Source organism: Babylonia areolata, chromosome 3 (genome assembly GCF_041734735.1).
Source record: "Babylonia areolata isolate BAREFJ2019XMU chromosome 3, ASM4173473v1, whole genome shotgun sequence".
NCBI lineage: Eukaryota > Metazoa > Mollusca > Gastropoda > Neogastropoda > Buccinidae > Babylonia > Babylonia areolata.
Window position 1 is genome coordinate 10,565,152 of NC_134878.1, and position 27,882 is coordinate 10,593,033.

The 27,882-nt window shown below is 37.5% G+C and overlaps 1 protein-coding gene across 1 annotated transcript; it reads left to right on the top strand.

The window, feature by feature from the left end:
* Positions 1-73: 73 nt before the first annotated feature.
* On the top strand, positions 74-27,882 carry LOC143279715 (uncharacterized). Its single transcript, XM_076583828.1, has 13 exons — positions 74-358; positions 4,446-4,583; positions 5,140-5,188; positions 6,021-6,193; positions 8,097-8,195; positions 10,608-10,654; positions 11,299-11,380; positions 11,782-11,875; positions 16,778-16,827; positions 18,552-18,585; positions 20,321-20,559; positions 22,972-23,059; positions 24,517-27,882. Exons 1-12 carry the CDS (start codon positions 311-313, stop codon positions 23,053-23,055), a joined length of 1,137 nt encoding a protein of 378 aa, XP_076439943.1. The 5' UTR covers positions 74-310; the 3' UTR covers positions 23,056-23,059; positions 24,517-27,882.

The following is a 27,882-nucleotide window of genomic DNA, read 5'->3' on the forward strand; positions in this document are numbered from 1 at the left end:
AAAGAATTTAAAACACATTAAAGAAATGCCCTTTGTAAACTATAATGGCATGTCAAATTCATATAAGAATAAAAGAAAATAACTCTATATGCCATAAAATGCGTGCAACACGGACACAAACACTTGAAAGTATAAACAATAGAGATTGACGAATCTCAAGGTACTCCCGCGACCAACGAGAATGCGTCCCTTGCAACGGGGAGGACGGTTTTCGGGACTGGCAAGAATCTCGGTGACGTGCCCACAGTACGCCGAGGAGGGTTGGAACGCTGCCTTTTAGAGCTATCCTAGCCACTGCAAAACCGGCATCATGCCTAGAAGAGCCTTGCGTTGTTGTGTTGAGCTGAGTATCCATGCGGTAGGTGATGGCTGTAAATCGGTTCATTATTTTTTCGATGTTTTGTGTTTTATTTGTGTTTATTTTTTCCCGCCGGCTGTGTTGACTATTTTCCCAGTTCGGCTTGACCTTGTTTTGTGCAAGCCCCATCATGTCCAGGCACTAAGTCTCTTAGCGCTTATCGCCTCGCCTTGTAAAGCGGATCTTGTTTTCCGAACGAAGGTATATGGTTCACAGAAGCAGACTGATCATGTGAATGCTAAAATGGAAAAAAAAAAGAAAAAAAAGTAAAAATCTGTATTATGAAGAAGAAAAAAACAACTCCAACCAGTATTTCTTTGACACAAGAGTTTATGAATTTCAGTAATGCACTGACACATATTCCCTCATTACTTGTTATTCTAAACAGATATTCAGAATATTTGTATGGGGTAAGGTAGATTATACTGAAAGGCAGAAGTGTCTTAAAAACTTAAAAAAGAAGAAAATCAGCCAGAACTTAGAAGGCAAATTGGCTTTATGTTTGCTGATGACACTGAAGTCAATAAATGCAGCGACACAACTGAGGCAATAGAAGCACTGCAGGATGACCTTAACAGTCTACAGGAATGGTCAGACAAATGGTTTCTGCATTTCCATCCAGATAAATGCCATGTCCTGAAACTTGGGACCAAGAAATCTGAGGCAGTGTACTACATGAAAGGGACTAGGGATGAGGAGTTCAATGTCCGCCTACAAGAGAGTGCAGTTGAAAAAGAGCTGGGCATCTTTGTTGACAAGGACCTCGATCTGTTTCAAAGAACACGTCGGTAAAACAACAAGAAAGGCTAACCAAGTGGTGGGAATTATTCAACAAACATTTGATTTCCTAATCCCAGATCTTTTCATTCAGCTGTATAAAAGCCTTGTGCAAGCGATTCTGGAATATGGACACTCGGTATGGCAGCCCCATCACAATTAAGACATTGTGCACCAAAGTTGAGGATGTCCAGCATAGAGCCACTAAGCTGTTGGCCTGCATCAAAAATAAACCATATAATGAAAGACTGGCCTAACTGCAATTACCAAGCTTAGAGCACCGAAGGAAACGAGGTGACATGATTGATGTATACAAGTACCTACATGGTTTGTATGATACAGACAGACCTCGCCTCGAACTAAACACCAGTCGGAACACCAGGGGGCACTCCCTGAAACTGGCCAAGATTAGATGCAGGCTTACAGTACGCAGCTGGTACTTCTCCCAGAGAGTTGTGAACACCTGGAACAGCCTACCTGAAGAAGTGGTCACAGCCCCATCAGTTAACAGTTTCAAAAGCAGGCTTGACGCTTTTTGGAAAGGCAGTTCAACTGTCTACGATCCAGTTTGTCTCTGGTAGTTTGTAGGCATTATACTACCCACACATGCCACAGTAACAGTAGGAGCGTATGGACCGTGTAAACGCCAGAAGGCCTACACACTGATTTTGTCAAGTTCAAGTTCAGTTTAACTTAAATTTGATAAAAATTAAGCAATCAAGAAATTTTTAAAAATATATCCATGATACAAAAGCATCAGCATGAGTCAATCTAAAATTTTCAAATTGTTCAAGAATTGCCCAGAATTAAAAACAAGGATGTATTTATTTAATGTGAGGATAAAGTATTTCCACTTTAAAAATTCTGTTGAATACAGTGCTGGCCAGATCTCTCTCTGTGTGTGTGTGTGTGTGTGTGTGTAGTCACTTGGTCCATGGGTAGGATTTATAGAAACTGATTTCACTTTAACATGAATGCATTAATAGAAAATGAAAACAAATGAGATTTTTTTTCTCTACTTTTTTCCATATTACTCCTAAGTTTATCATGCTACATCCTTTCATTACTTATTCATTTATTGCTGTTGCTGTTCCCACTAATATACTGTACAAACCACTGTCACTGTGTGGAGAACTTTCTGTTACTCATGTGTTTCAAGTGAAAGAAAAAATAACTGCTAATTAAAAACTAACTTAAAAAATATTAAAAGACACACAAAATATTTAATTGATGCAGATGGCACTTTGTGGAACAAATAAGTTATTTAGTTTTCACAAATTCAATGCAGTGAAGCTTTAAAAAAAAAAATAATTATATTTTAAGCTATGCAATTCATGAGGCTTCAAACTGGTAACTTCTGGTGGGCTCCATAAATACTCAAAGTTAGTTTAAGTATTACAAATAAAAAGTTTAAAGAAAGTTGATTTTTTTCTCAAGATACATGTGTACCTGGAGCCATAGCCTCCTAAAACCTGTTTATATGAGCCTTAAAGCCAAAGCACTTCTTGTTCCACCGTGCTTCCCTGTCTGGTCTGTGTATTATTACTTGCAAAGTGTGGGTAATTTGTGTAGGCTTTCCAAGTACAAAACAAGTTACACTGTGTTTGATTTTTGTTTGGTTGTTGATCAGTCTGTGTGTAGATATTATACCTTAAAACTACTTCTCCTTTCATAGAATGATTTAAATTTTTTTAAGAAAACATCTGGATCTACATATCATTCCTTTTGCAAACAGTGAAAAACATTTTTGAAATGTAATGATTTCATGATCAAAGCAAAAATCTTTGCTTTGTTTACCACAGACACTTGTGGTTTTTTTGTTGTTTTTTTTTTGTAAATTATGTATGTTGGTCACATTGGACTTTCGGTTTCATAAGATTGGCACAAGTTTATGTTTTCAGACTTTGAAATTTCTTTGTTTTGTTTCAAGTGCATTTGTGCTGACATACCCCTCTGAACATTGGGTTTACTAGTTTTGGATTAAAAAAACAAAAACACAAAAAAAAACCCCACTGCCTTTTGAAGCCTGTTCATTGAATTTTTGGATTGGATAATCAATTCTGCTGTGAAATTTGATTTAAATGTAGTCACTCTGTGTTACATATTTTTTACTCTGAATATTTCAAGGCAAATAATATTTGATTATGTATATATCTATAGATATATATTATATATACTCGCCATTTACACACTTTCTAAAATTCTACACCTTGAATTAGGTCAATGTTTTTAGTTTAGCAGCTTTCTTTCTCCCCCCCCCCCCCCCCCCACACACACACCCAGGCTGCTCCCCCTCTCTCTCTATCACACACAGACACACACACACACACACAAAATATACTCCCAAAGATACACATACTTTCACACACACACACACACACACACACACACCATGATATCAACCACCATTGACAAGAATGTTTTGCTGCCCTGTTGTTGTTGTTTTTTAAAGTGTTTTTTTTTTCTGTTGTTGGAAGTGATGTTTAAGTCTGAAAGCTTCAGACGCTTTGAATTTTTTGTGTGGTATTCTTGATTTTTTTTTTTTTTTTTTTTTTTTTTTTTTAACATTCCTGACATGTCCCTGTGCTGTCAGCTGGACTGTAAGCAACAATGTCAAAAACTTCAAAACAATGCTGCCCATCTGACTCTCAGAGTCCCACGTACTGATCACATTTCTCCTCACCTCGCCACTCTACAATGGCTCCCCATTGAAGCCAGAATTAAATAAACAAAGTTGTGTTGTCTCTGCTATTCTGCTTTCCACTCCGCAGGACCTACTTATCTTTCTGACCATATCAGTGTTTACACTCCCACAAGAAATCTCCGCTCTTCCTCTGACGGTTACATTTTGAAACTTCCTCACATCAATACAAGAACTTATGGTGGACGTTCTTTTTTCTTTGCTGCTCCTCACATCTGGAACAACCTTCCTTATCAACACAATGCATCTGATTCTATTTCTGCTTTTCGTTCATCACTAAAGACTCATCTTTTTAAAACCTATCTATAAGTACTCTCAGCTTCTTTTTCTCCAACACCATCCATGTTAGCTCACTTTGGATGTATGTAGAGTGAGAAAGGGAGAGTGTGAGTTGGAGGAGGGTTTTTTGAGAAAGAGTGGCCATGAATGTTTCATATCACTTGTAATATTTTTCTTTCATGTAAAGCGCCCTCAGCTCTAAGTGAGAAAGGGCGCTATATAAATGTACAGTATTATTATTATTATTATATATACTGGTAAATCAATGTCGGATAGGGGCCAGAAATACTCTTAAATTTTTTTTTTTAAATCTCTAAATGTGATGTACAGGTGTCAGCCCCAGGCGTATGGCTGCCAAGCAAGGAGGATGTATACCTCAGCATCTCTCTTCTGGACAGCCACAGGATCACACGACTTCAAACCTCTGTCTTCCCGCTTCTCATCCATGAACAGTTCAGCTTCCAGAAGGTCTGAACCTGATTTCTGTGTGTGTTCATGTGTGTGTGTGTGTGTGTGTGTTTACGTACAGTCACACATTCACATGTATAAATATGTCTGAGAGACAAAGCGTCAGATAAAGTGAGTGTCATATTTTATGCATATTAGAATAGCACAAGTCTGTGGAAAAGAAATGCACATATATAATTAATTGTGCATGATTTATTTATATAATATACTAAAAACAGGATTCTCAGATCGGGAGATGGAGGGGAGTGGGGAGGGCAATAGACAGAACTGGTTATAGCAGTGAGATTACCACCCAAAATTTGACCAGAATAATTCCAACTGGCAGTCTGCATGTTGTGGAATGTAAATTTTATGGAAATTTTTTTTTTATTGAATGTATACATCTGTCAAATACCCTCCCAGCCCACTTTTATTTTTAGATAGCGATTGCATCTGGTAAATAATTTATGTAGCCTTTATATATATATATATATATATAGATAGATAGATATAGATAGATAGATAGATATGTACAAATCTACACAGATATGTATATGTATATATGTTTTCTTTTCAGACATATTACTCTGCCTTAGATCCTGCAGAAGTGTCTGACTATTTGGAAGGTGAGTTTTGACTTTTCCTGTTTGAAGATTTAAGTTATCCTTTATTAAAGTTAACCTGAAAAAAACTTGATCTCTGTTTCTAAAGTTTGTTGTTCCACTCATGCCAGCAAGGAACTCTCGTGTGCATACTCCTAGAAATGGAAGAGATATATACCCTGAAAAGTGATGGATACCTCCATCATAACTTCCTTTCTTCTTCTCCTTTTCCTTCTTCTTTAACTCTATGAAGTGTCATTGGGGTGCCTCAGAGTGCCTCTTAGTGCACGTAAAAGAACCCACGGCAACAAAAGGGTTGTTCCTGGCAAAATTCTGTAGAAAAATCCACTTCGATAGGAAAAAGAAATAAAACTGCACGCAGGAAAAAATACAAAAAAAAAAGAAAAGAAAAAAAAAGGGGTGGCGCTGTAGTATAGCGACGCGCTCTCCCTGGGGAGAGCAGCCCGAATTTCACACAGAGAAATCTGTTGTGATAAAAAGAAATACAAATACAAATACAAAACAACTGTTCACTGGATTCCTCCAGGTCTGTGGGTTGGAAGTCAGAGCCTGGGTCTCTGCCATTGGTTTTCTCATTCATTCTGTAATGTTGTCAGTCCATTGTTTTGAGTGTCAGGTCAGATGCTCTTCTTCGCTGTTGGTAACCATGCAACCCAGTACTTCCTGCCGTATATGGGGAGTAAACCCAACAAGAAAATCTACTCTGGAGAGGGATGGTCTCCACCAGATTTGACTTGCCCAAGACACGCTGACATAGTAACTGGCACACACACACACACCCACACACACACACACACCTTCCCCTAAAAGAACTCTCTTTTCCTGTGGCTTTCAGATGAAGTGGTGGTCATCGAACTCCTGCAGCTGTCAGAGTACAGAGATGGCGCCGTCCGTCTGGCGTCGTACTCTGCCTTCGCCCGTGATTTCCTCTTCCCCTTCCCGTCGCTGGCACCCACCTATTCCTCCACGGATCGTGAGCTGCTCCTCACCAGAAGTGTGGCCTTTCCCGTAAGTTTCAGTTTCTGTTGCAGTTTCACGGAGGTGTCAAAAGCGTGTGAACTCTTCCATATGTGCTGCACTACGTTTGCTTTGGGGAGAAAAATAGCAGATGCCTGACCTTCACATAAACCCAGTGTGATGGTCAGGCCTTGAGTGTAATTGATTAAAGCATTGCTGTTGATTAATTTGTCTATAAGTAACTCATCGCTTCATAAATCAGATAAATACTGTAAAGTTCGGTCTATTGAGTGCACTGGTATATAAGTCGCACCCGCTAAATTTTGGAAAAAATTGAACTTTATACATACATAAACCGCACCGGTTTATAAGCCGCACTTATTTCCGGTACCGGAACACATACTGATACTACAGAAAAGCTGTTGATACTGTAGGTTATGAAATAAACACAAGCGGGAACAACACAAAGAAAAGCAAGCGAAAATACTGCTAGTGCCACAAAAACAACAACAACAAAAAACAAAAAAACCCAACACACAATGAAAATAAGATCCATAATTTAGGGATAGGCACATTTATTCAACATCATCCTGCTCACTGAATGCACTAAAATCTTCATCTTCAGTGCCCGAGTTGAAGAGAACCAGTACAACTTCCTCCACCATCTTGTCACTGACTTCAGCCTCGCTTTCACTTCATGAACATGAAGGTGGAGGTCGCTGCTGGTTCGTCGCTTGCACTGTCGTCTGCTAGGTTGATCGCCTTCAATTTGAAGGCTGCATCATAGGCATAACGTCGCATTTTTGGCATGATGAAGGTGTACGCCTGAGCAGAGTAGAACTGAATGCTGATCTGAAGGCTTTAATGTGTGTGGATTTGATTTATAAAACACGAACAGTTAGCACACTATCCTGAAGCTCATCCAAAAATTCATGGACAGAATTTATGATTTTGGTGAGTTGAAGGGCAGCTAAGAATAGACGAGAACGTGACGTTCCCGGGATCGTTAAAATCCGCAGATAAGCCGCATCATTGTATAAGCCGCTGAGTTTGAAGTTGGGGTTAAAAGTCGCGGCTTATAGACTGCACTTTACGGTACTCCATCAGGCAGTTGATTGATTTATGAAATTATCTTTAGATGTTTCTTTTTTATGCTTGCATAATTTGAGTGTATGTTATTCATTCATATTGTGTGTGTGTGTGTGTGTGTGTGTGTACTTTTGTACCTCGGGGATTCTTGATTTGTGCAAATGGCTTGCACCTGTTATTCTGTGGTGCCCATCAGACATGCACATTTTTGTTGTTACACAAAGTATGTGTGTATGGTTTGCCTTTTTAATGATTTTTGGTGTGGTTTTGCAGTATTTGGGGGCCTCTTTATGATTTTTTTTTTTTGTAACCTGGGGATGTTGAATTAAGCAGAAGGGCTCAGATGTCTTCAGCAAAGCCTAGTCTTATTTGTCTGAAGAAGTATGATAGTTAAGATAATGTGTCATTAACTGTGTTGTTTTGCAGTTGAGCAGTTGGATGGACTGTGAGTACAATGTTTATCCAGCACATTAAAATATGATAGGTGTGTTTGACAATGACCATCATAACATCAGAGGAAGCAACTGTTGTCCTGACTAGATATCTGGGCGAGATTTGATTGTAGTGGAGGGTGTCTTGCCCAAGTTATATCATCCCCACTCTCTCAGTCAAGAGCCAAGAAGGATTTAGAACATTCAGAGTTGGAATAATCCCCAAAGGCCATCTTGCCCCCCAAGATCCTGTTCATTCTAGCCTCCTAGTGTGAAGAGTGGTAGTCCTTCACAAACGACTAAGCTGTAAATGACTTCCCATTGCAGTGGAGAAACCATTGATCATACAGCTCTCACCTTGCTGTTGGTCCAACTGTAAGCTTATATCAGTCTCTGATAAATAAACTAAATGTTCTTTTCTGTGCATTTTTCAGGGCATTTCTCCCAAGCTGGAGTTTGCCACGAAAACCGTCATCAAGGAGTCCTTGTCCCCAGAGCTGGATGCCCTGGAAGATGCTTTGGATCAAGAAAGAGTCAGTGTCAAACCACACACAGTGTTGACAGCATTCAGCAACAACTATACACACAGCAGATCACAAGTTTTTTTTAAAAACAGATATACATGCTCTGCATTTTGGCATATATGCACTTAAACATGCGCACACGCATACATGTAGTGCTTATGTAGGCACACATGCATGCACACACATGTGCACACATGCACACACACACACTCACACAGAGACACACACATACACACACACACACACACACACACACACACACACACACACTGAGTCATACTGGACACATTTACATACATGTGACACACATGCACATACTAACATCCATGCTCCTGAGTGCATGCATACAATTGTACCAATCTCACATGATGTGTGTGAGTGGTTGTATGTTCGTGTGTGTTTGTGTGTGTGAGGGGGGTGAATGAGTGAGCATGTGTATGTGCTTCTGTCTCACTCTCACAGTATCGTCACAGAAATTTGTGGATAGCGTGATTTCACACACTGCAACCTAGATAAAAAGTGCAGAGAGAAGTGCATTAGAATGTTATTGTTAACAGAGATTAGCACTGTATGACATTTTTGAAATTGTACCGGTGTTACAAATATTGATATTCTATGACGAATATCTCTTGAACATGTTATCAGAGGTTAGCACTGTATGATGTTTTTGACTCACTTGTGTAAACAAAGTGAGTCTATGTTATAACCTGGTGTTCCGTTGTCTGTGTGTGTGTGTGTGTGTCTGTGTGTCCGTGTGTCCGTGGTAAACTTTAGCATTGCCATTTTCTCTGGAAATACTTTGTCTACCAGTACCAAATTTGGCTTAAATATAGTATGAAAAAATCTTCACAGTCATACCAATAATAGGTTTTAAGTCTCCAAAATTAAGCCATATTTCCATATCATTAACAATTTTATTTCGTTAAGGTTCAGTCCTGAAATCCAAAAATTTTAAAAACAAGTTATCACTGACTTGCTGGAAGGTAGGCTGTGTTTAATGAGAAGACATGACCTCGTTTTTCATGTTCGCAATTAAAAGCAAAGAAATACACATTCTGGACAGAAAACATACTGTGACACTAACTACATTATTGACGTGTTTACTGCATATGAATATTCTAAAGCGGACACTGAATTAACTAGAATGAACAGAAAAGAAAATATGAATTGACCGTTTCACTGCCTTATCTACATGGCACTGGTCAGTACAGATCTTGACTAAACATGTTTCAAACCCTGACAGGATGGCAACGTGTGTCTCCTTTACCACCAAATTAAAAGAATTTCTTAAGTAATCATTGACATGTTTACTGCATATGAATATTTAATTACACATACTTAACCGTGACCCAACTAGTGCAGACTCCGGCAGGGGTCTGACATTCCTGTCCTGTGCAAACTACTATCTGCCTATGTGGAGAAAACGAAAGTAACTACGGCCGATAACCTCCCGGAAGTCGGTAACCTCCCCTTTGTCCCGTTGGCTAGCGCCCTCTTTTTCCGGCAGTAATTATGACTCCTATTCCTGTGCTCTTCATACGGTTAAGTTTTTTTCATATTTTCTGTCTGTCAGTCGATTCTCTGGCCTTCTTGTTTTTTGTCAATTTTTTTCTTCAACCAGGTCACATAATTATATGTATTTAAAGTGGATACTTAATAAACTAGAATGAACAGAAAAAGACATTGAATGGACGGTGTCCAGCGTAGTTTCTCAGTGAGTGGAAAGACAAAGCTTGTCGAACATGGATTTCTGAGTGTTTTTGAGGGGATGGGAATGTCTCCATTACCTCGGACTTGAAAGAAATGTTTAAATGTCCGAGATATACCAAAATAACATGATTTAAACCGCGTTACGGCTTCGATTGCCTCTGTTGATTCATTCCGTTAAAAGAACATGCTCAAATAATAATTTTTGAGTTTCAACGTTGGACCCGTGTTAGTGCAGTGGGTAAAACCACTCCTTTTCAACCCTAACATCTGTGGTTCGAATCTGCATTGAAGACTTTTTTTTTTCGCAATGCTGTATATAATTATAATAACGAATAGAGAACACATTTCAACAAACTAATTTTGAAGTTTTATAAGTTTTTATTAGTATTTTTTTCTTTAAGTGTGTATCACAAGTGAGTCTTGAAGGCCTTGCCTCTCTTGTTGATACTGTACTAAAGTTACAATGTTACAAATATTGATATTCTATGACTAGAATATCTCTTGTGCATCCTAACAGAGGTTAGCACTGTATGATATTTTGAATATTGAACTAATGTTACAGATATTGATATTCTATAGTCAGAAAATCACATAAGCATATTAACTGAGGTCAGCACAGTATGATAATTTGACTGTTGTAATCATTTTACATATATTGATATTCTGTGACGATACTGGAAATCCACATTGATATGCACATGAATGTAACAGGGGAGAAGAACCAGCCGAAGGAGCCGGAGTCCAGCCCGGAGACCCAGGTAAAAAAAACAACAGTTTATATTTTTTTTGTTGGTTAAGATTTTCTGATTTGGGATGCACATACACATACAGTGGTATATATATATAGTGTAAAGAATCCTTTACCAGAGATGCCAACTGTTACGATTTCACCATATTTTGTTACGCTCGATTGCAGTTTGTTCTCATGTTATGCCAACGTCAGAATTGTACTGATGAATTCATTTTTGTTTCGACTACATAGCATAGTCACATGCTTTCCTGTGGTAACATTACCCAGATGCTCTAGACCTGTCGATTACAAGGCCAGGGCAGTCACTACTAACCCTGATCTCGCGTGATGATGCTCAGCTAATCGTGTGTGTGTGTTTACATTGAAACCACGGTCATTGAAACAGCTTAATCATAGCAGTTACACCATATTGCAGGCAGGCCCAAGCGTTTGTACACTTTGTAGATAAAATACACATATGCTGATGTGGCTTGAAGTCCAAGTGTTCCTACCAAATTCAAAATGTTCCTGCCAAATTTCTTGACTAGCGTACTGGATTATGCTGCTGGTCAGGCATCTGTTTAGCAGGTGTGGTGTAGGGTGGATGGATTTGTCTGAACATAGTGATGCCTCCTTGAGAAAGTGAAACTGAAAACTGTCCATTTTTTGCAGATCAACCTCGCTGTCTCGCAGGATCACAGACCTCAGCTTGTCTGACTCAGTTGATTCCCGTCCACCCTTCGTTGTACGAAAGGTTGGTATCTGTGCTGATTGATGAGAGAGGAAGAAAAAACAAAAAACAAAAAAAAACAAACAAAAAAACAACAACCAAAAAAAAAAAAAAAAAAGGTATAAGAACAATGGTGCGAATGTTTGAACTTAAAAGCTTAGCAATATTGTAAAGTGTGTGTGTGGACATTGTGAATATGAGTGTGTGTGTGTGTGTGTGTGTGTGTGTGTGTGTGTGTGTGTGTGATTGTAAAGAATGAAATATTCTCAGTTAGCAAAATAGTTTGAATTAAAAACAACAACAAATAACGACAACACAAACATGACCATGACAACCAGGATTTTATATCACTCCATTTCATTTCGTTTTGTTTGAGTAACGCACACAGTTTTCAGAAAAAAAATGTTTGTCTTTGGTGTGTGCAGCTTGAAACCGATCTGATTGGCCGCGTCCCTGGTGGTGGGCCTGACGCCCACGGCAAGTCCAGGGGCAGGAAACCCAAAAGCCTGTCTGCCTCCAGTGAGTTTTGTCCCTTAGCTCAGACTTTGTACCCAGAGTATTGATTTATCTATAACAGCTGGTTACTTCCATTGGTCCAAATACAGGGTTGGATATTTCTATACTGCAGTGGGCATATTCATTTTCACTTTCTCATTTAGTCATCTTCTTACTTCATGCTTTTAGCTTTTTGGCTTTAGCCTCTAAGTTCTTCATTGGGGATTGAGTGTGTGTAGTGTAGGTATGGGTAACTGCAAACAGCGTGTAATTGTGAACGAAAAGTATACCACCCCACTTCGAAGCGTTCTTAACGGTTGCATTTCACAATTTAACGTCTGCTTCAACCTTTTCCTAATCCCTTAATCAAAATCCATTTCAGAGAACCAGTCAAACATTGGATATTTCTGGCTATTTCCATGATATTTCCTCTCTTTGCGCACCACTGCCAACCAAGGTTATAAACATACTCTCAAAATCCTAAAATCAAGGGAAGCAAGTTGTAGGATTTGATCTTCGACACAGTTTAAAATAGTTTTATTTGATCAGATATGTTGATTGCGCATTACCAGTGCTGGGAGAATTTAAGAAAGCATATTGGTGACAGATCATCAGAACGTCAGTTTTGACAGGAATCTGCAAAATATTGCCGCTTGCAATTAGACCGTAGGATATTTTGATGTAAGTCTATTTGTGAATGATGCTGCACAGCTACTGAGCGCTCTCAAAAGGGTGTGTTTGTGCGCGGTGTGGGGTGTGTGTGTTTAAATGTCTGTGTGTTAGTGTGCATGTTTGATCAAAACCAACAATACAACAGTCTAGTGGGATGTTCCAGTAATGTATTATGTCTAATGAGTTAAAGACCTGCTTCTGTTTTAATTGTCTACATGTACCCAAAGCCATCATTCGCAGTTAGACTTGCCCGTTCGTATTTAGCCTCATGCACCCCTGCTATTTCAAACGTTGACAAAAAGTTGAAAAGAATGAGCAGACGAACTTTACCTGGTGCAACCAGTCAGAGAAAGCCTTCAAAAACAAAAGAACTACGTTCAACTACTGCACAATATGTAATCTTTACAGTACACACGTTGAGCTGGTCGCTTCGACTGGATCATTCGCAATTACCCACACCTACCCTAAGGATTTGACAGTGTACTCAAGCGTTTTGGGGATGGTCCATGAAAGTTGAAGTGCAACTGCACTGATGGGGTACAAAGTGTTAAAGGTCCACTGAATGCAGATGAGATGTGCTAAAAATCCCCCTTGTGTTTTAATCTCAAGGCTGTGTAATATCTTCTAAACCTGTTCAAACAGGGCTTGTATGTGTTTAGAAGAGGGTGTGAACAGAGAATGAAGTAGGACTTTTGTGTTGTGCATGCGGCATACATGCCAACCATTACGAATTTTCTGTAAATTTCTGTACAGAATTGAATTTCAACTATGAAATAAAATGTAATGCTTCTTTTTTAACTGTAAATTTTACAGATAACAATCCTAACTATAGATTAAACCTTTCTGCATTTTTATAATGCTTCTTTTTTAACTGTAAATTTTACAGATAACAATCCTAACTATAGATTAAACCTTTCTGCATTTTTTTTTTTACTGTAAATATTACAGATTTTAAAATTAAACTATGAAATTAGATTTTCTACATCTTTACAGTTTACCAAAAAAAACCCCACAAAAAACAAAAAAAAAAAGAAGAAAAAACCCTGCAGTTCATGAGAGACTCGACCTGCATATTGGTTCCATACACCAATCCATGGATTTAAACCTCATTAATAATTCTCTGCACATATGTATGGCACCATTAGGCTTTCACCCTATACTGACATCTTAGAACTCAAAATCAGGCAACATGGGCAGCAAATCAGCAAACAAACAAACAAAAAAAATGGAGGAAAAAAAGGAAACTAGAGTGCACAAGAAGTATAAGAAATGTGTTGTTTTGATCAAACTGAGACAGGTTCTTTTCACAAGTGGATTTTCCAAGGACTAAAGATCAGAAAAGTGCAGAGTTGCCTCTTTTTCCCATCTGTAATGTAAGTTCTCATTTTGTCTGTGTTTAGTATGCCACACACACACACACACACACACACACACACACACATACAAATGCACACACACACACTCACAAATTTTCACACACACACACACACACACACACATAGAGTAAACACCCACATGCACTTCTCTGTGCAGAATCCGACACGTGTATGCACACAACCCGGTTGTGCGTGCTGTGTCGTCACAGCCTCCGTCAGTTCGGCACCCTTTACCCAGGGCACACCCAATACTACCACGAAAACTCTGTCCGCTTTTCCCCAACTCTGAGCTCTAGTGCAATGAAATGTAGTCTCTGTGATGCCTTGAATCAGCGGTGTTCTCCGGCAGGCTACCGGAGTTGCAGTTACCGTCCATCTTCAGCAGAAGAGCGTTATGGTCGTTTTTCTAGTCCTTACCAAAAACAGGTCCAGTATCTGCTGCGTTGTTGACTGCTGAAGAGGCAGGTTTTATTTTTTTTCGGGTTGTGTTGTGTTGTGTTATGTTGTGTTGACGTGATTGTTAGCACCTTGCTACTGTTGTGTTTTGTTGCTGTGACATGCTTCTGTTGTTCTGGTGCCTTTCGCTCTCTTCATCGTATGCATGGGCGGTTTTGGACTTTTGGAATGTTGTCCTGCATGGGTTTTTTTTAATTTTTTAATTTTTTTTTAATCTCTTTTGCACATACAGATTCATGCAATTAAATGCCTCTCCCCCGCCCCCTACCCTCCCCCTCCCCTCCCCAAAAAAGTATATAAATGCATTTCTTCTGTATCCTAGTACATGTAGATCTTACTATTGTTTTCATTTTGTTTATCATTTAAGCTAATTAAGGACCTACACTGATTACGAATCATGTGTGTCTCAGCACACACTTCCATGGCAGAGTTGAAATTGGTCACAGCTTTGTGCATCAGTGAATCTGATTCAGCTCCTGTTTAACATGTTCCTGATTAGACATGTGGGTGGTGGTGTGTGTCCATTGAGATGGATGATGACCATCGTTGTCATCCAGCTGGGGGATGGGGGGAGGGTGGTGATGGGGGGGGGGGATGCTCATGAATCTATCTGTGAATGCGCATATGGCTGAATAGTCCAATCTGCGCACGAAATGTTCGCTGACAGTTGGGGCAGACAAAGACAGGCATATCATTGTCAGGGAGCTTGTTTGCCCATGACTTTCTGGCCTGCCTCTTCTCAACAGCTGCAGCAGTCCTGTTGGTCTCGCACAACTTGGCGCCTTTGTGCACAGCAGCACGCCATTTGTCACGGTCCACTGCAGATTGCTCCCAGGAGTCAGGGTTGATATCAAACGCTTTCAGAGAGACTTTCAGAGTATCTCTGAAGCGCTTCTTCTGCCCTCTGTGTGATCTCTTCCCTTGTTGAAGCTTGCCATAGAAGAGCCTTCTGGGCAGCCGATGGTCTGGCATGTAGAAATGCATGGAATGACCAGGTTTGAGTTTTGTGTTTTCCCTGTGATATTAGTTGGTCTGTGTCCACGGTCCAGTTTTATATGCATAAAATGGATCTGGTTTGAATCATATTTTAAGTTGTGGTGGTAGCTGTAGTGGAGTAGGGATAAAACAAGTTGCAAAGCATCTTTCGAGTACCTTCTTTGCTCCACAAAACAACTTGGCATGATTAGTTTTTGGTAAAGGTTTCACGCCCAATTTGCCAAAATTTACACATCAAAACTAGAAAATGGTTAAGAATTTTGAGAAATTGTCTGATTGTTTCTTGAATTTATTAATAGTTGGTGCTTGTTTTAGCTGAGGTGACAATTTGATTTTTATTTGCATAAAGAAAAAAGATTTGATATTGTGTTCACTTCAGTATCCAGAAGCATTTTGCTGTTAATACTTTGTGCATTTATTAAACCATGTTGAGCAGAACTGCTCTGCATTCTGTGTTTGTATTTTCCTCAGTGAAAATGACTGCATGGTAGTGTTTCTAGCTAAGCATGCAGATGTAAACAAGCTTTAGTGTTTCTAACCAGGCATGCAGAAATAAGTTCTAGTATTTCTAACCAAGCATGCAGAAACAAACTCATTTTGTGATTGTCATGATCTCATCTACATAAAAACCAAACATAACCAACTTTAGAATTTCAGCTTAAATATGTAAAGAAAACATGTTTTATATACTTGATCAACATGAATAAAGAAAAGACAAATTAGTTAACTACAGATTAAAGTAAATTTAAGTTTTCAAACCATGTTTTGGTTGATAGCTGATCAATAAAGTATAAAAAAACAAAAACAAGGAAGAAATAATAAAAACTTAAAAGCATATTTTAGCAACCGCCTGTGAATAGAATATATATAAGGACAGGAGAATGGAAAAGGAAGAATCAGTTCCAGAATATTACATTTTATGGATATGATTTACTCCCCCCACTTACCCCCCCCCCCCCTCACCCCCCCCCCCCCCACACACACACCACACCTTCCACCCAACCCCCAACCCTTGCTAATCCAGTCTCTTCTTTTTTGTTTGTGGTTGACAGGGAGCTGCCAATATTGAAAGATTCTAATGTTTCTGCTTTCTGGAACATAGGGAGCTGCCAGTATTGAAAGATTCTAATGTTTCTGCTTTCTGGAACATAGGGAGCTGCCAATATTGAAAGATTCTAATGTTTCTGCTTTCTGAAACATAGGGAGCTGCCAGTATTGAAAGATTCTAATGTTTCTGCTTTCTGGAACATAGGGAGCTGCCAGTATTGAAAGATTCTAATGTATCTGCTTGCAGGAACATTTTAATTGACAGGGTGGCTAAATTGTGGATTGTACACATGGTGTGTTCTGCCTGCATTGTTTATTTGATTTTGCATGCCACCATGGTTTTGATGCATGTTGCTTGTGGTTGTCTGTTTGTTTGAAGGGGATGACCTTGATCTTGACATTCTGAGTCGTCGGTACAGCTTGGATAAGGTAACCCTGAAGAGAACATTGTTTGTCAAAATGTTTGTGGGTGACGTTGGCATTTTTTTTGGTCTTAGGCAGAGCCATTGTTTATCAGAATGCACACACACACACGCATACGCATGCACACACACACACACACACACACACACACATGTATGTAATATATAGATATAGAGAGAGAGTCACAGAGAGAGAGAGAGAGGGAGAGATTTTTTATAATTGTTTGTCAAAAGAATAAGAACAAGAATAAGAACACAAAAGAATAAGAACAAAACAGGATAAATTTTGTTTGCAGTGAAAAAGTTGCCACTCCCTTCATGTTGTTCTGTATGGTGATAGTTCTTTTTTGTTGTTGATAGGTTGTTGTTTTATTATTTTTTTTTATATATATTATTAATGTGATTGTAGTCACCATATTTTTTTTAACTTTTTTGCAATGGTTTTATACCAGTGATGTACTTCTCTCTCCATCTCTCTGTCTCTGTCTCTCTCCTGTCCATCTGTCAGTATCGATATAGATATACAGATAAATAGGTAAGTAGATAGATAAAAAAAAAAAAAGAAGTTAAATGTGTGTACATGTGTGTGTGCGTGTGTGGATGCATGGAGTCACATATGTTCATGTGCACAAAAGACTTTTTTTTTTCTTTTTTTTTTCCACATGTATTTATGTGTTAGATGTAGTATAGTTGATCAAGGACAGATTAGAAGAATAGACCATGCCTGAAATTGTAATCCTTGGGGGGAAAGAAAGTTGACTGAGCTGTGTATACTGTTTGGAGCTGTTGTAGCAGTCGGTAGGACTTCTGATCCTGTGTTCACCAGTGATCAGGGTTTGAGGCCCTGTCAGTTAGGGCATAGTGTTGTGTCCTTCAGGGAAGGCACTTTACTCTTGAGTTTCCTCACTCCACCCAAGTGTTAATGGGTACCTGATTTCGGTGGGGGGGGAGATATAAACGGCGGGCGGAAGAAAAAGATTGAGCCTTGCCTCCCTGTGCTGAGCTCTGGATAGGGTTGATATGGATTCACTGCTTCGATGGCCATGAAAGGCTATGGTATCTATAACTTTATATATATATTTTCTTCTCTCTCTCTCTCTCTCTCTCTCTGACATTTTTTTTTTATTGACAAATAGTGTTCTACAGCGCTACTGCCAAGGGGGATAATTCAACTTATGTGAACGACAAATGAAAGAAAAAAAAAACAAGAAAAGATAAAGGGAACTAACAAACAACTTAAGTACATATTTAAAAACCCATAAACATTCGTACAATCTCACATATAACATTAATAGATATTCCATACTCGTCATGTATGACAGTCAATTAATTGACACAACAACAACAAAAATACGGACGTCCGACCATACAACCTTATAGCTGAACTTCTTTTTTCGTTATTTATCTATCTTATGTTATCTTAAATTTTTCTGTATCATGTTACAATCATGTTACTATTATACTGATGTTAATCTTTTCCTTTTGATATTATATGCTTCTGCGATATATTTTGCAAATGAAAATACAAGGTCTTTGTTATAAGATGTAAGAATAGCTACTATATCATGTATACGTGCAAACGGATGTGTAAAGAGTTTATTATTATTTCGAATAGTATTATATATATATATTTTTTTTTTTTCCTGGACTGGTCGACCATCGTTTTATTTTGTATATAAATTACATAGTCAACTAAACAACGTGTTTCATTTGATACTGTCTATTCCTCAGGACAAGTCCAAGTTCGATTCGTTGGAAGATGAAGGTAAGGAGTCCTGGAGGGATGCTGACGGATGTGTGTGTATTGGATTGTATTACATTTTGTCACAACAGATTTCTCTGTTGTGGACTTTGGGCTGCTGTTCCCTGTAAGAGACCATACATTTAGTTTATCTGTGTGCCTTGATATCATTTTGATTCAGTTTATATCTAGACCATACATTATGTTTGTCCTTTTAGCTAAAAAATGTTAGATGCACGATATATATCTAGATCACACAATATGATTTATCTGTGTCCGAATAGCTACTGTTTGAGTCATTATCTACCCAGACAACATATTATGTTTGTCTACTATTCAGTTCATTATATATCTAGACCACACATTATGTTTGTCTGTGTCCTGATGGCTAAATACTGTTTGATTCATGATAAGTCTAGACCAGTGCTCTTGTGTGTGTGTGTGTGTGTGTGTGTGTGTGTGTGTTTGCTTACATACATGTGTGTGTGCGTATGTGTTTTCTTCTTCAGTTTAACGTCTATTCACTATAAGTGTTTTTAGACGGAAAGGAGTAAAGTAGTGGATAAAGGAAAGGGAATGCATGTGAATATTAGTGTAAAAAAAGTGTTCATGTTATGTATCAGAGGAAAAGTATATTATAAGAAAAAGTCTAAAGAGATTGTGGTGTGTGTTGAATGAGGTGTCATGGGAAGGAGAATATGTATATGCATATCAGCAAGTATTAACCTACAACAATGTAAATAAAAATAACAGCATTAATTATAAAATATCAAAGGAGGTTACCAACTGGACTGGTGTTTAAAATTTCTGAAAACATTCTAAGCAATTCAAAATCTTTTGAGTGGCTAATGAAATATTGGAAGAAAAGTCATCAACTACATCTTTTGGAATTAACTGTCTTATTCTCGGACAATGAATGAGTAGATGGCTGACAGTTATTTGCTTACCGCATATACATTTTATATTTTTAGAAAATTTTATACGAAAGGCATTTAAACGAAGTCTATACATTAGACTTGTAATTTGTCTTGAACGTGCTGCTGGTGTCGAATTTAGAAAATGTTTGGGATTAGCTGCATTCTTTGTCTTTACACAACATTGGTAATATTGATTATTTGAATCTATAAGTAATTTCTTAAATCGATTTCTAGATACATTTTCTATACCAACTTATGCATTCGTGTAGATCTAACTGGATGTCAAGTTGTATTGCGCCTTCGAAATTACGTGCTGCTCTTTTAGCTGCTTGGTCTACTTACTCATTTGAAGATATTCCACAGTGCGAAGGTACCCAACAGAAAGTTATTTTAATGCCCTATTTTGTCAGTTGGTGAATAATATGTTTTATTTCCATTGTCATCTCAATTCACTTCTTTGAATTTGGAGATTCTATAGCTTGTAATACTGACTTCGAGTCTACACATAATAAAATTTCACTTACAGTTTTCGGAATGTCTGAAATATAATTTAAGGCCATAAGTATGGCTATAAGTTCAGCTGTGAAAATGGAATATTGTCTACCAATATAGTATAATTTTTATTCTAAATGAAAGAATTACAAAAGCCGCTCCTGAATTACCATCTTCTAGAACAGATCCATCTGTGTATATTTTTAGATAATTTGCATATTGATTTTCTATATGCGTATGTGTGTGTGTGTGTGTGTGTGTAGTATAGATGTGTTGTGACATAACGCAATTGAAAATGGACGCCAGTCTATCTATCATAATATCATCATCATGGTGGTGGTGGTGTGCAGATGCGGAGGTGTCAGCGCTGACTTCCCGACCCTTGTCATCCTACTCCCGACCTCGCCCGCGCTCCGCTAGCCCCGTGCTGGCTCGCCCTTCGTTCAGGGCGCGCTACGGCCTGTCCCCCTACTACCCCTACTACCCATACTACTCCTCTGCCTACGCCGACTACCTGAAGAGGAGGGCTGAGGACTACCGCTTGGCAAGGCTGACGGACCCCCTCTACCCATACTACCCCTACTATTCGGTAAATGTTCGATGGTGTTTGTTTGTTGTTGTTGTTTTTTATTTAAAAAAAAAAAAAAAAAATATATATATATATATAGAGAGAGAGAGAGATGTATTATATATATATACATATGTATTTGCTCCCAAACCATTATTCACATGAATAACAACACAACAATTCTTTGTTACGTATACTATTTGGTAAACACTTGAGTTTTTTTATTATTTTTTTTTTTTTTTTCTTTTTCCAAAGCACATTATATGACTGCAACACAGAAAACACGCTTCACAAAATAAATCAAATTATGTTGTGCGTGTTTTTTTAATAGTTTTTTTTTTTTCTACAATAGAAGTATGCACTTCTGTGAATGCTTTAATTTTTGGTTTGTGGTGTTTCTGTTCTTTTAAACGATGGTGGCCGTTCTTGGTATTGTCATTTAAGTGTTTAGATATCTGTTATGTTTGATTGTTAAGAAATGTATTGGTTGTGTTTGTTTGGGTTTTTTTGTGTATGTTTTATTAGAAAATAAAATTCAGTTCAAAAGACTTTATTGCCTGCTTCAAGCAGTTAAAGCAATTGAAAATCACCAACATTCAGCTCTTTCAAATGCTCATCAAGAAACAAAGAGAACTGAAAATAAATGAACGAGTCACTGGCACACCCTTCCCTGACCACCATACACACTTCAGTCATCATGGAAAAGGAAAACTTTCATTTAAGAAAATTTAAGAAGTTTAAGATATAAATGAAAAAAACAACAACAAAAAACAAGAAGCCTCTCCCCCAAAACAAACAAACAAACAAAAACACAAAAGCAAAACAAAAACAACAACAAATGTATATGCTTTCTTGATTACTATGTACATTTGAATCATCATAGAAAAGGAAACTATAGTATGAGTAACAAAAAACAAGAAGCCTCTCCCCCCAAAAAAAAACAACAACAAAACCCAAACAAACAAAAACACAAAAGCAAAACAAAAACAACAACAAATGTACATGCTTTCTTGATTTCTATGTACATTTGAATCATCATAGAAAAGGAAACTATTCAGTAAGATAATTCAACTTTTTAAGACACAGGTGAAATAAGAATAAATTAATAACTTGTACACCCTTACCTAAATATTACATAAACTGAAAGACAGATGCAACTTTTCCAAGTCACGACATCACAGCTGAAAGGTCTAACACTGATTTTTTCTCGTAAACTATTTTATTTTTGATAGGTTGATTAATGCAGGGATCAAATCAGTCCCAGATATTCAGGGTGTCCAGTTTTTTGTTGTAGTTTTTTTTCAGAAGACAGTGTCAGATTGTTGCTAGGTTTGAAATTTTGTGTTTTAGTGTTTTACTTGCTTGGAAATTCACTTCCGTTTCATCGTTGTTTTCAGACAGTGCAGTAGAACAAGATTTTGCAAATGCAATGTAGAAAAATGGAGATTCTTGGCAGACTAACTGCATTTCTGCTTAATAATGACACACTTGCTTTGTGTGAACATTTAAACAAACGAATTGGATTCACTGGATTGAAATTAAGCATTGATGTGAGGGGAAAAACAGTTTCTGGCTCAGCCACCGTTCTTTGTCCGCTGTCTTGCCTCCTTGTCAGTTTTGTATGGAGTGTTGGACAAGCGTTTGCTGTTTTTGCAATGAAGTTGTTAGAAAAGGAAAGTCATGATGAAGACGGATAATCTGAAACTTCAATAGACTCCACGATAAAATTGTCCTGGATTTTGATAAAACATTGAAATGATGATTGATGTGCACAGGTTGAAAGAAACATTCTTATATCAAACAGCAAACTTTGGGTTTGTTAAAATTTCATTTCTGATGATGAATTAAAAAAAAAAGGTTTTGATTGATCGATGTGGTTTAGACCTCATGTTTTTTTTTGTTTTTGTTTTTGTGTGTGTTTTGTTCAGTATTTTCAAAATGTTGTATAATTTTCATGCTTTATTATGAATTAATGAATAATCCCCACACCAGCGTGTGTGTGTGTGTGTGTGTGTGTGTGTGTGTGTGAACAATAACCAGTTTATTTATGTTATGATGAAATGAAATGATGAATATTACATCACACTACCAACACAGCTCTTTGAAATGTTTTGAATAATCTTGCAGGGATTTGACCAATTAGAGGAATAATGTAAATGATAGCATGTGTGGGAAGGGCATGAACACCCTCTCCTCCTCTCGGGCCACATTTATTTAGAAATGACTCAGTGAGTTATAAATATCAGAATAAGGGCATTGTGGCGCACATAAAAGAACCCATGACAACAAAAAAGAGTTGTCCCTGGCAAGAGTGAAGTATACAGAAGGATTGTCCCAGGCAAGAGTGAAGTATTATTATCATGTTTTTTTAAAAGAAATAGTTCATTATTGATTAATTTAAAAAAAAAAAATTATTTATGTTTTTGGTAACAGCCATACCGTCGCTACTATTACGATACCTTGTTGGACCTTGAGCTCTCCACCAGCCTGGCAAAGAGCCGGAGATACTTGTATTGATCTGGTCAGTGTCTTCTGAAATTGAGTTATATATTCATTATTTTTTGTAGGAGCGGGAGGTGGGATGAGAAGGGAGGGAGTGTGAATGATTCAACTGATTTTTTTTTTTCATTTTTCAAATGTGTGTATTCAGTTGAATTCAGTAATCAAAAATAGAATTTTTTTATTTATTTAGTGTTGATGCAGTCTCCATCACTGAGCATGAAATGCATCTTGTGTGTGGGCTTGTTCAGTGCAGAGCATGTATTTATCAGGAATCAGTGTGCTTTGAAACGTGGGAAGCATGTTCAGACTTTGTGTTGGGTCTGTGAATGTGGTGCCTATGCCGTTTTTATCAATCAAATTTTTATCAGCAAAATGGGTCTACAATTTCTTTTTTAAAGATTATGAAATAGTCTTGTATCTAGTACTGATGATGTGCTGAAATAATAAGTTGTAGGGTAACTTCATTAATCTCAATTTTGGGGGGGTAATTCTGTATGGAAGTGGGAGTTCATACTGGGGAACATGGTAACTGCTTTGTACAACATCCCCCCCCCCCCTCCTTCCTCCCCCCCCCCACCTCTCACACCCCTCCACCCCCTAGCCGCATACCACCTCTCCAAAATTCAGCAGCAGTTCGTAAGTTGATCTGGAATGAAAAGCTCTCACAGGTTAGAAGTGAGGGAAGGGGGTTCACTCTTGTAATTCTTACAACCATGACATCAGACCCAAAAAGTAACGAGGTGGTAAAGATCAGTACGATTCGGGTACAAACCATAGTCCTGTACACAGACATGTATTCTGGCTAGTTCTTGAGTCCTACTTTGCTGAAAATTGCTCAAATGTTTATATGATAACATCAACCATGTATTCTGGCTAGTTCTTGAGTCCTACTTTGCTGAAAATTGCTCAAATGTTTATATGATAACATCAATCACATGAGTGTGAGACTTGTTTACCATTACATTTTTTTTTCTTTTTGTATGTGCTAACATGTCCTGACATTTGTCTCGTTTGTTTGAATCTGGACAAGGAATAAATTAGTCTTAAATGTTTTGTTTTATTGTATGCATTTTGAGAGTTACTGCTGCCACAGTCTGAATAAGTGTTTTCTGACGACATTTCCAAACGTCCCCTCAAATATAATTAGTCTAAATGATTTGTTTTCTTTTACAAGTTGAGGGGTTGGTTGCTTCCACAATCTGAATAAATGTTTTCTGGTGACATTTCTGAACAGTCTCTCAAATATAATTATACAAAGTCTAAACGTTTTGTTTTGTTTTACAAGTCAAGGGTTGGCTGCTTCCACAATCTGAATAAATATTTTCTGACAACATTTCCAAACAGCCCCTCAAATGTCATCAGTCCAAGTCTAAAAGTTTGGCTTGTTTTTTTGTTTTTTGTTTTTTTGTTTTACATGTCAAAGGTTGGTTGCTACCACAATCTGAATGAATGTTTTTTGACAACATTTCCAAACAGCCCTCCATGCGTTCAGCCCACGTGGACAAGGGAGACTACTGGACTGAGAGGGCCTCCCAGGTGGTGGGAAATTCCAAACGGGAACTTTTCAACAGCAACCTTAGCAAGAGCTACAACCATCTGTATCGCAGCGCTCGCTTCACGTGACGTAAGAGTTTAGCTTCCAGTGAACTTTGGGTGGTGTGAACCTGTGGACGTTTCTTCCGTTCATTTAGGTGATGTTCAGTTAGTCTTTTCAGTCTCTAGATTTTGTTTTATTTTTTAGATGAATCAATGAAAGTATCTTATGTGTGTGTTTGTGTGTATTTAGTTTACCTAGCAAGCAACTTTTCTTTATGAAGAATATTGGAAATTGTGTAACGCATGTAATTTTTTCTTTTTTTCTGATGATGGAAAGCAGAAGTATTTATCTTTTCATGTATGATCTGCTTTTGTGATAATTGGGCTATGTTTTAAAATTCATGGTGGTGTGGTTTCTTTTTGGATAGTTTATTTTGTTTTTCTTTTCTTTTGATTTTGTTTAAAAAAAACAACAACAGAAATCATGAAATTCTCCAGAATTTCTGTTCAGTCTGCTCAGTAATCATGTTTTCCTGAAAAAAAAACCAAACTGGTGGTATCATGATTCTTTTTTTTTCAGTTTTTTGTCGTAAGGTTAACTTCCATTCTCCATCCAGAGATGCTGTTTGTTCTGTCTGTCTGTCTGTCTGTAGTGATTGTCTGTTGTGATTGTACATTGATCAACGCACTTTGCACGTAATCAACTAATTCACTGTCTAAACCCGTCCCATCCGCCATCCCTAACCAATCCCCCCTGGCTCTCCCCTTCCCCCCCAGCCCCCTCCCCAAAAAGCAGAAATCAGTTCACCTCAAAGTGTGGACCAAACTCGATGGTGTTTATATATGCTGCTCAGTGCATCTTTCCAATTCTTCATTGTTTTAACTGTAGCCTGGGGCTGTATTTTAACTTTTTTTTTATATTTTTTTTTTTTATAAGTTAAGACATGTTTTATTTGCACTGGAGTCCGGTAATTACGTCATTTTTTATTTGCACTGGAGTCATTATTACATTATGTTTCATTTGCACTAAAGTCAGATTATTATATTATGTTTTATTTGCATTAGTCTCAGGTTATTACATGTGAACAGACTGTGCAGTGTAACACTTTTCCTGTGTAGTCCAAAGCAAGACCTGGACTTTTTTTTTTTTTTTTTGAAATACTAGTGATTAATTTGTATATATATATATTTTTCTTCTTTTTTTTTTAACCCTATCATTTATATTACCTAATTTAAGGACACCATTTTCTCACTGCCAAATACTGAACTTTTAAAGCATGTACATAAATTTTTTTTGTGTTTTTTGGTTTTCCATTGCACTAGCCTTTCAGGTTTTTTCCATGCCTCCATTTGTGTGCTTGATTTTTCATTGTGTTTCCTAGTGCTGGTATTGGTACCTCACATTCGTATTGATTTCTGTGGGTAAACGTGAATGCCTTCAGTTTTTTAGAATGGAGAACAGAAATTGTATTTTCTAGGCCTTTGTCAAAATGAAACAAACTTTGTGGGGTTTGGATGGAAAGGGGGGGGAGTTAAGATGAAGTTTCAAATTGTGTCAGACACAGAATGTATTTCATTTTTAGTGTCTTGTTTTTAATAAGGTATTTGCATATCATGGGGTGTTTTTGTTTGCCGAGTGATCATTTCCACAGAATCAAGAGTTCTTCCATAGAATGTTCATCTACATTGTTTTGAAGATATAGACTATCTATATATTCAGAGAGAGATATTGAAGACAGGTAATTTTTTTGTTGGGTATGAAAAACTGTCTCATTGTCAAAGGCATTTATGCCATAAAATTACTCAGTACCTAAGGGAAGAAAGTTCCTTGTAATCACCCTTGTATTTTATCAATATTTAGCATTATATTTAAATGTAACATCTTTTCTGTGTTTCAAGTCATATGGATCATTTAAACAAATTTCCGGTGTATCTGAGTGTTTTAACTTTTTTTTTTTTTTTAAATGACACTTTTGACCTATACATTTGTCATGGGATTTTAGCATCTCTGTCACTGGTTCCCTCCCTTCTTCTACCCCCTGCCTCTCTCCCTCCTCTCTCCCTCTACCTCACTGTCCCCTTGACAGTCTCTTGCCTTCTGTGTGGAGCTGTCCCTGTGTCTGATTATTTTTCCATGATGGTACTGACCATCTTTGTAGGGGAACAGGCCATTTCATTCATTTCAAAGGTTTCTTGTATTGATAGACCACACATAAAAATATAAGTTAAAAAACAACAACAACAACAACCAGCATAAATAGTGTGTAGTGGACATGACAAATTATCTGCACAAAGTACTGTAAAAAGAAGAAAAAAAATTGATGATCAAAAACATAGAATTCCTTTACATTTGAAGTTTTCTGGCATGAATTAATGCTGAAACAATGTGATCATGATAATCATATATAGCTTTTCTATGTACTAATACTGCTCAAAGCGCCTTACATCATCCAGATATATATAAACATAATGTATTGGGTCTCTGTCTCAAACAAACATTAAAAAGAGACACACATCGGAGAGAGTGCTTTTCAGCATCAGAAATACTCCCGGGAATTTTTGTCAGATTGTAATATAATCATTCAGATTATGAAATCCTGGCAGATACCACACATCTACGCACATGATCGCCGTGCTTTGAAAAGTGTCTACTATTACTCCTTCACAAACACATGATGCTGAATGCTATGTGTACTTTACTTCTTTTTTTTTTAAACTGTCAAAAATGACATCTGATCCAGTTTCAAGCATGCTGGTGTATTGAGAACACTAGGACTGAAAATGATGATTCCCTTGAGAAAACAAAAATTAATGCTTGTGGATTCATAAGATTGTGGGAATAATCAACCCTGGATTCCTGAAAGATATGTTTCACAATGTTACTTTAACACGAACAGGAGCAGCCTTACAAGAAGCTCAATATTTGAATTGTTTTCTCCAGCTGATGGGAATAAAACCAATGGTCGTAAACACTTCTGTATGCTTCTGACAGATGTTAATGAAAAACCGAAGTAAAACAAAAGCGATTGAATACTTATGCACTTCTGTTTGTCCAGCACTATCGGAGTACATTGCACTGTTAACTTTATCTGTGATACCGTTTTGATATACATCATATTTGTTGTCAAGACGCTGTGTGAAATTTTGTTTGTTAGATGGATAGTTTTGATTTGTCTCGTAGTAGAGTGTTTGAAAATTTTGATACAAAATCAATTTTATCTTTTTATTTCCTCTTGAGATATATCTATATTCATATATTGATTATCTCTGTGTAAACTGTGATTGCTAATAAACTAATAAAATATC

Bases quoted from the DNA above. Each gene is read 5' to 3' on its own strand.
- LOC143279715 (XM_076583828.1), top strand. From the start codon at position 311: ATGCCTAGAAGAGCCTTGCGTTGTTGTGTTGAGCTGAGTATCCATGCG. The intron at 4,584-5,139 runs GTCTGAACCTGA...TTTTCTTTTCAG, and splicing joins AACAGTTCAGCTTCCAGAAG to ACATATTACTCTGCCTTAGA. The intron at 6,194-8,096 runs GTAAGTTTCAGT...TGCATTTTTCAG, and splicing joins CCAGAAGTGTGGCCTTTCCC to GGCATTTCTCCCAAGCTGGA.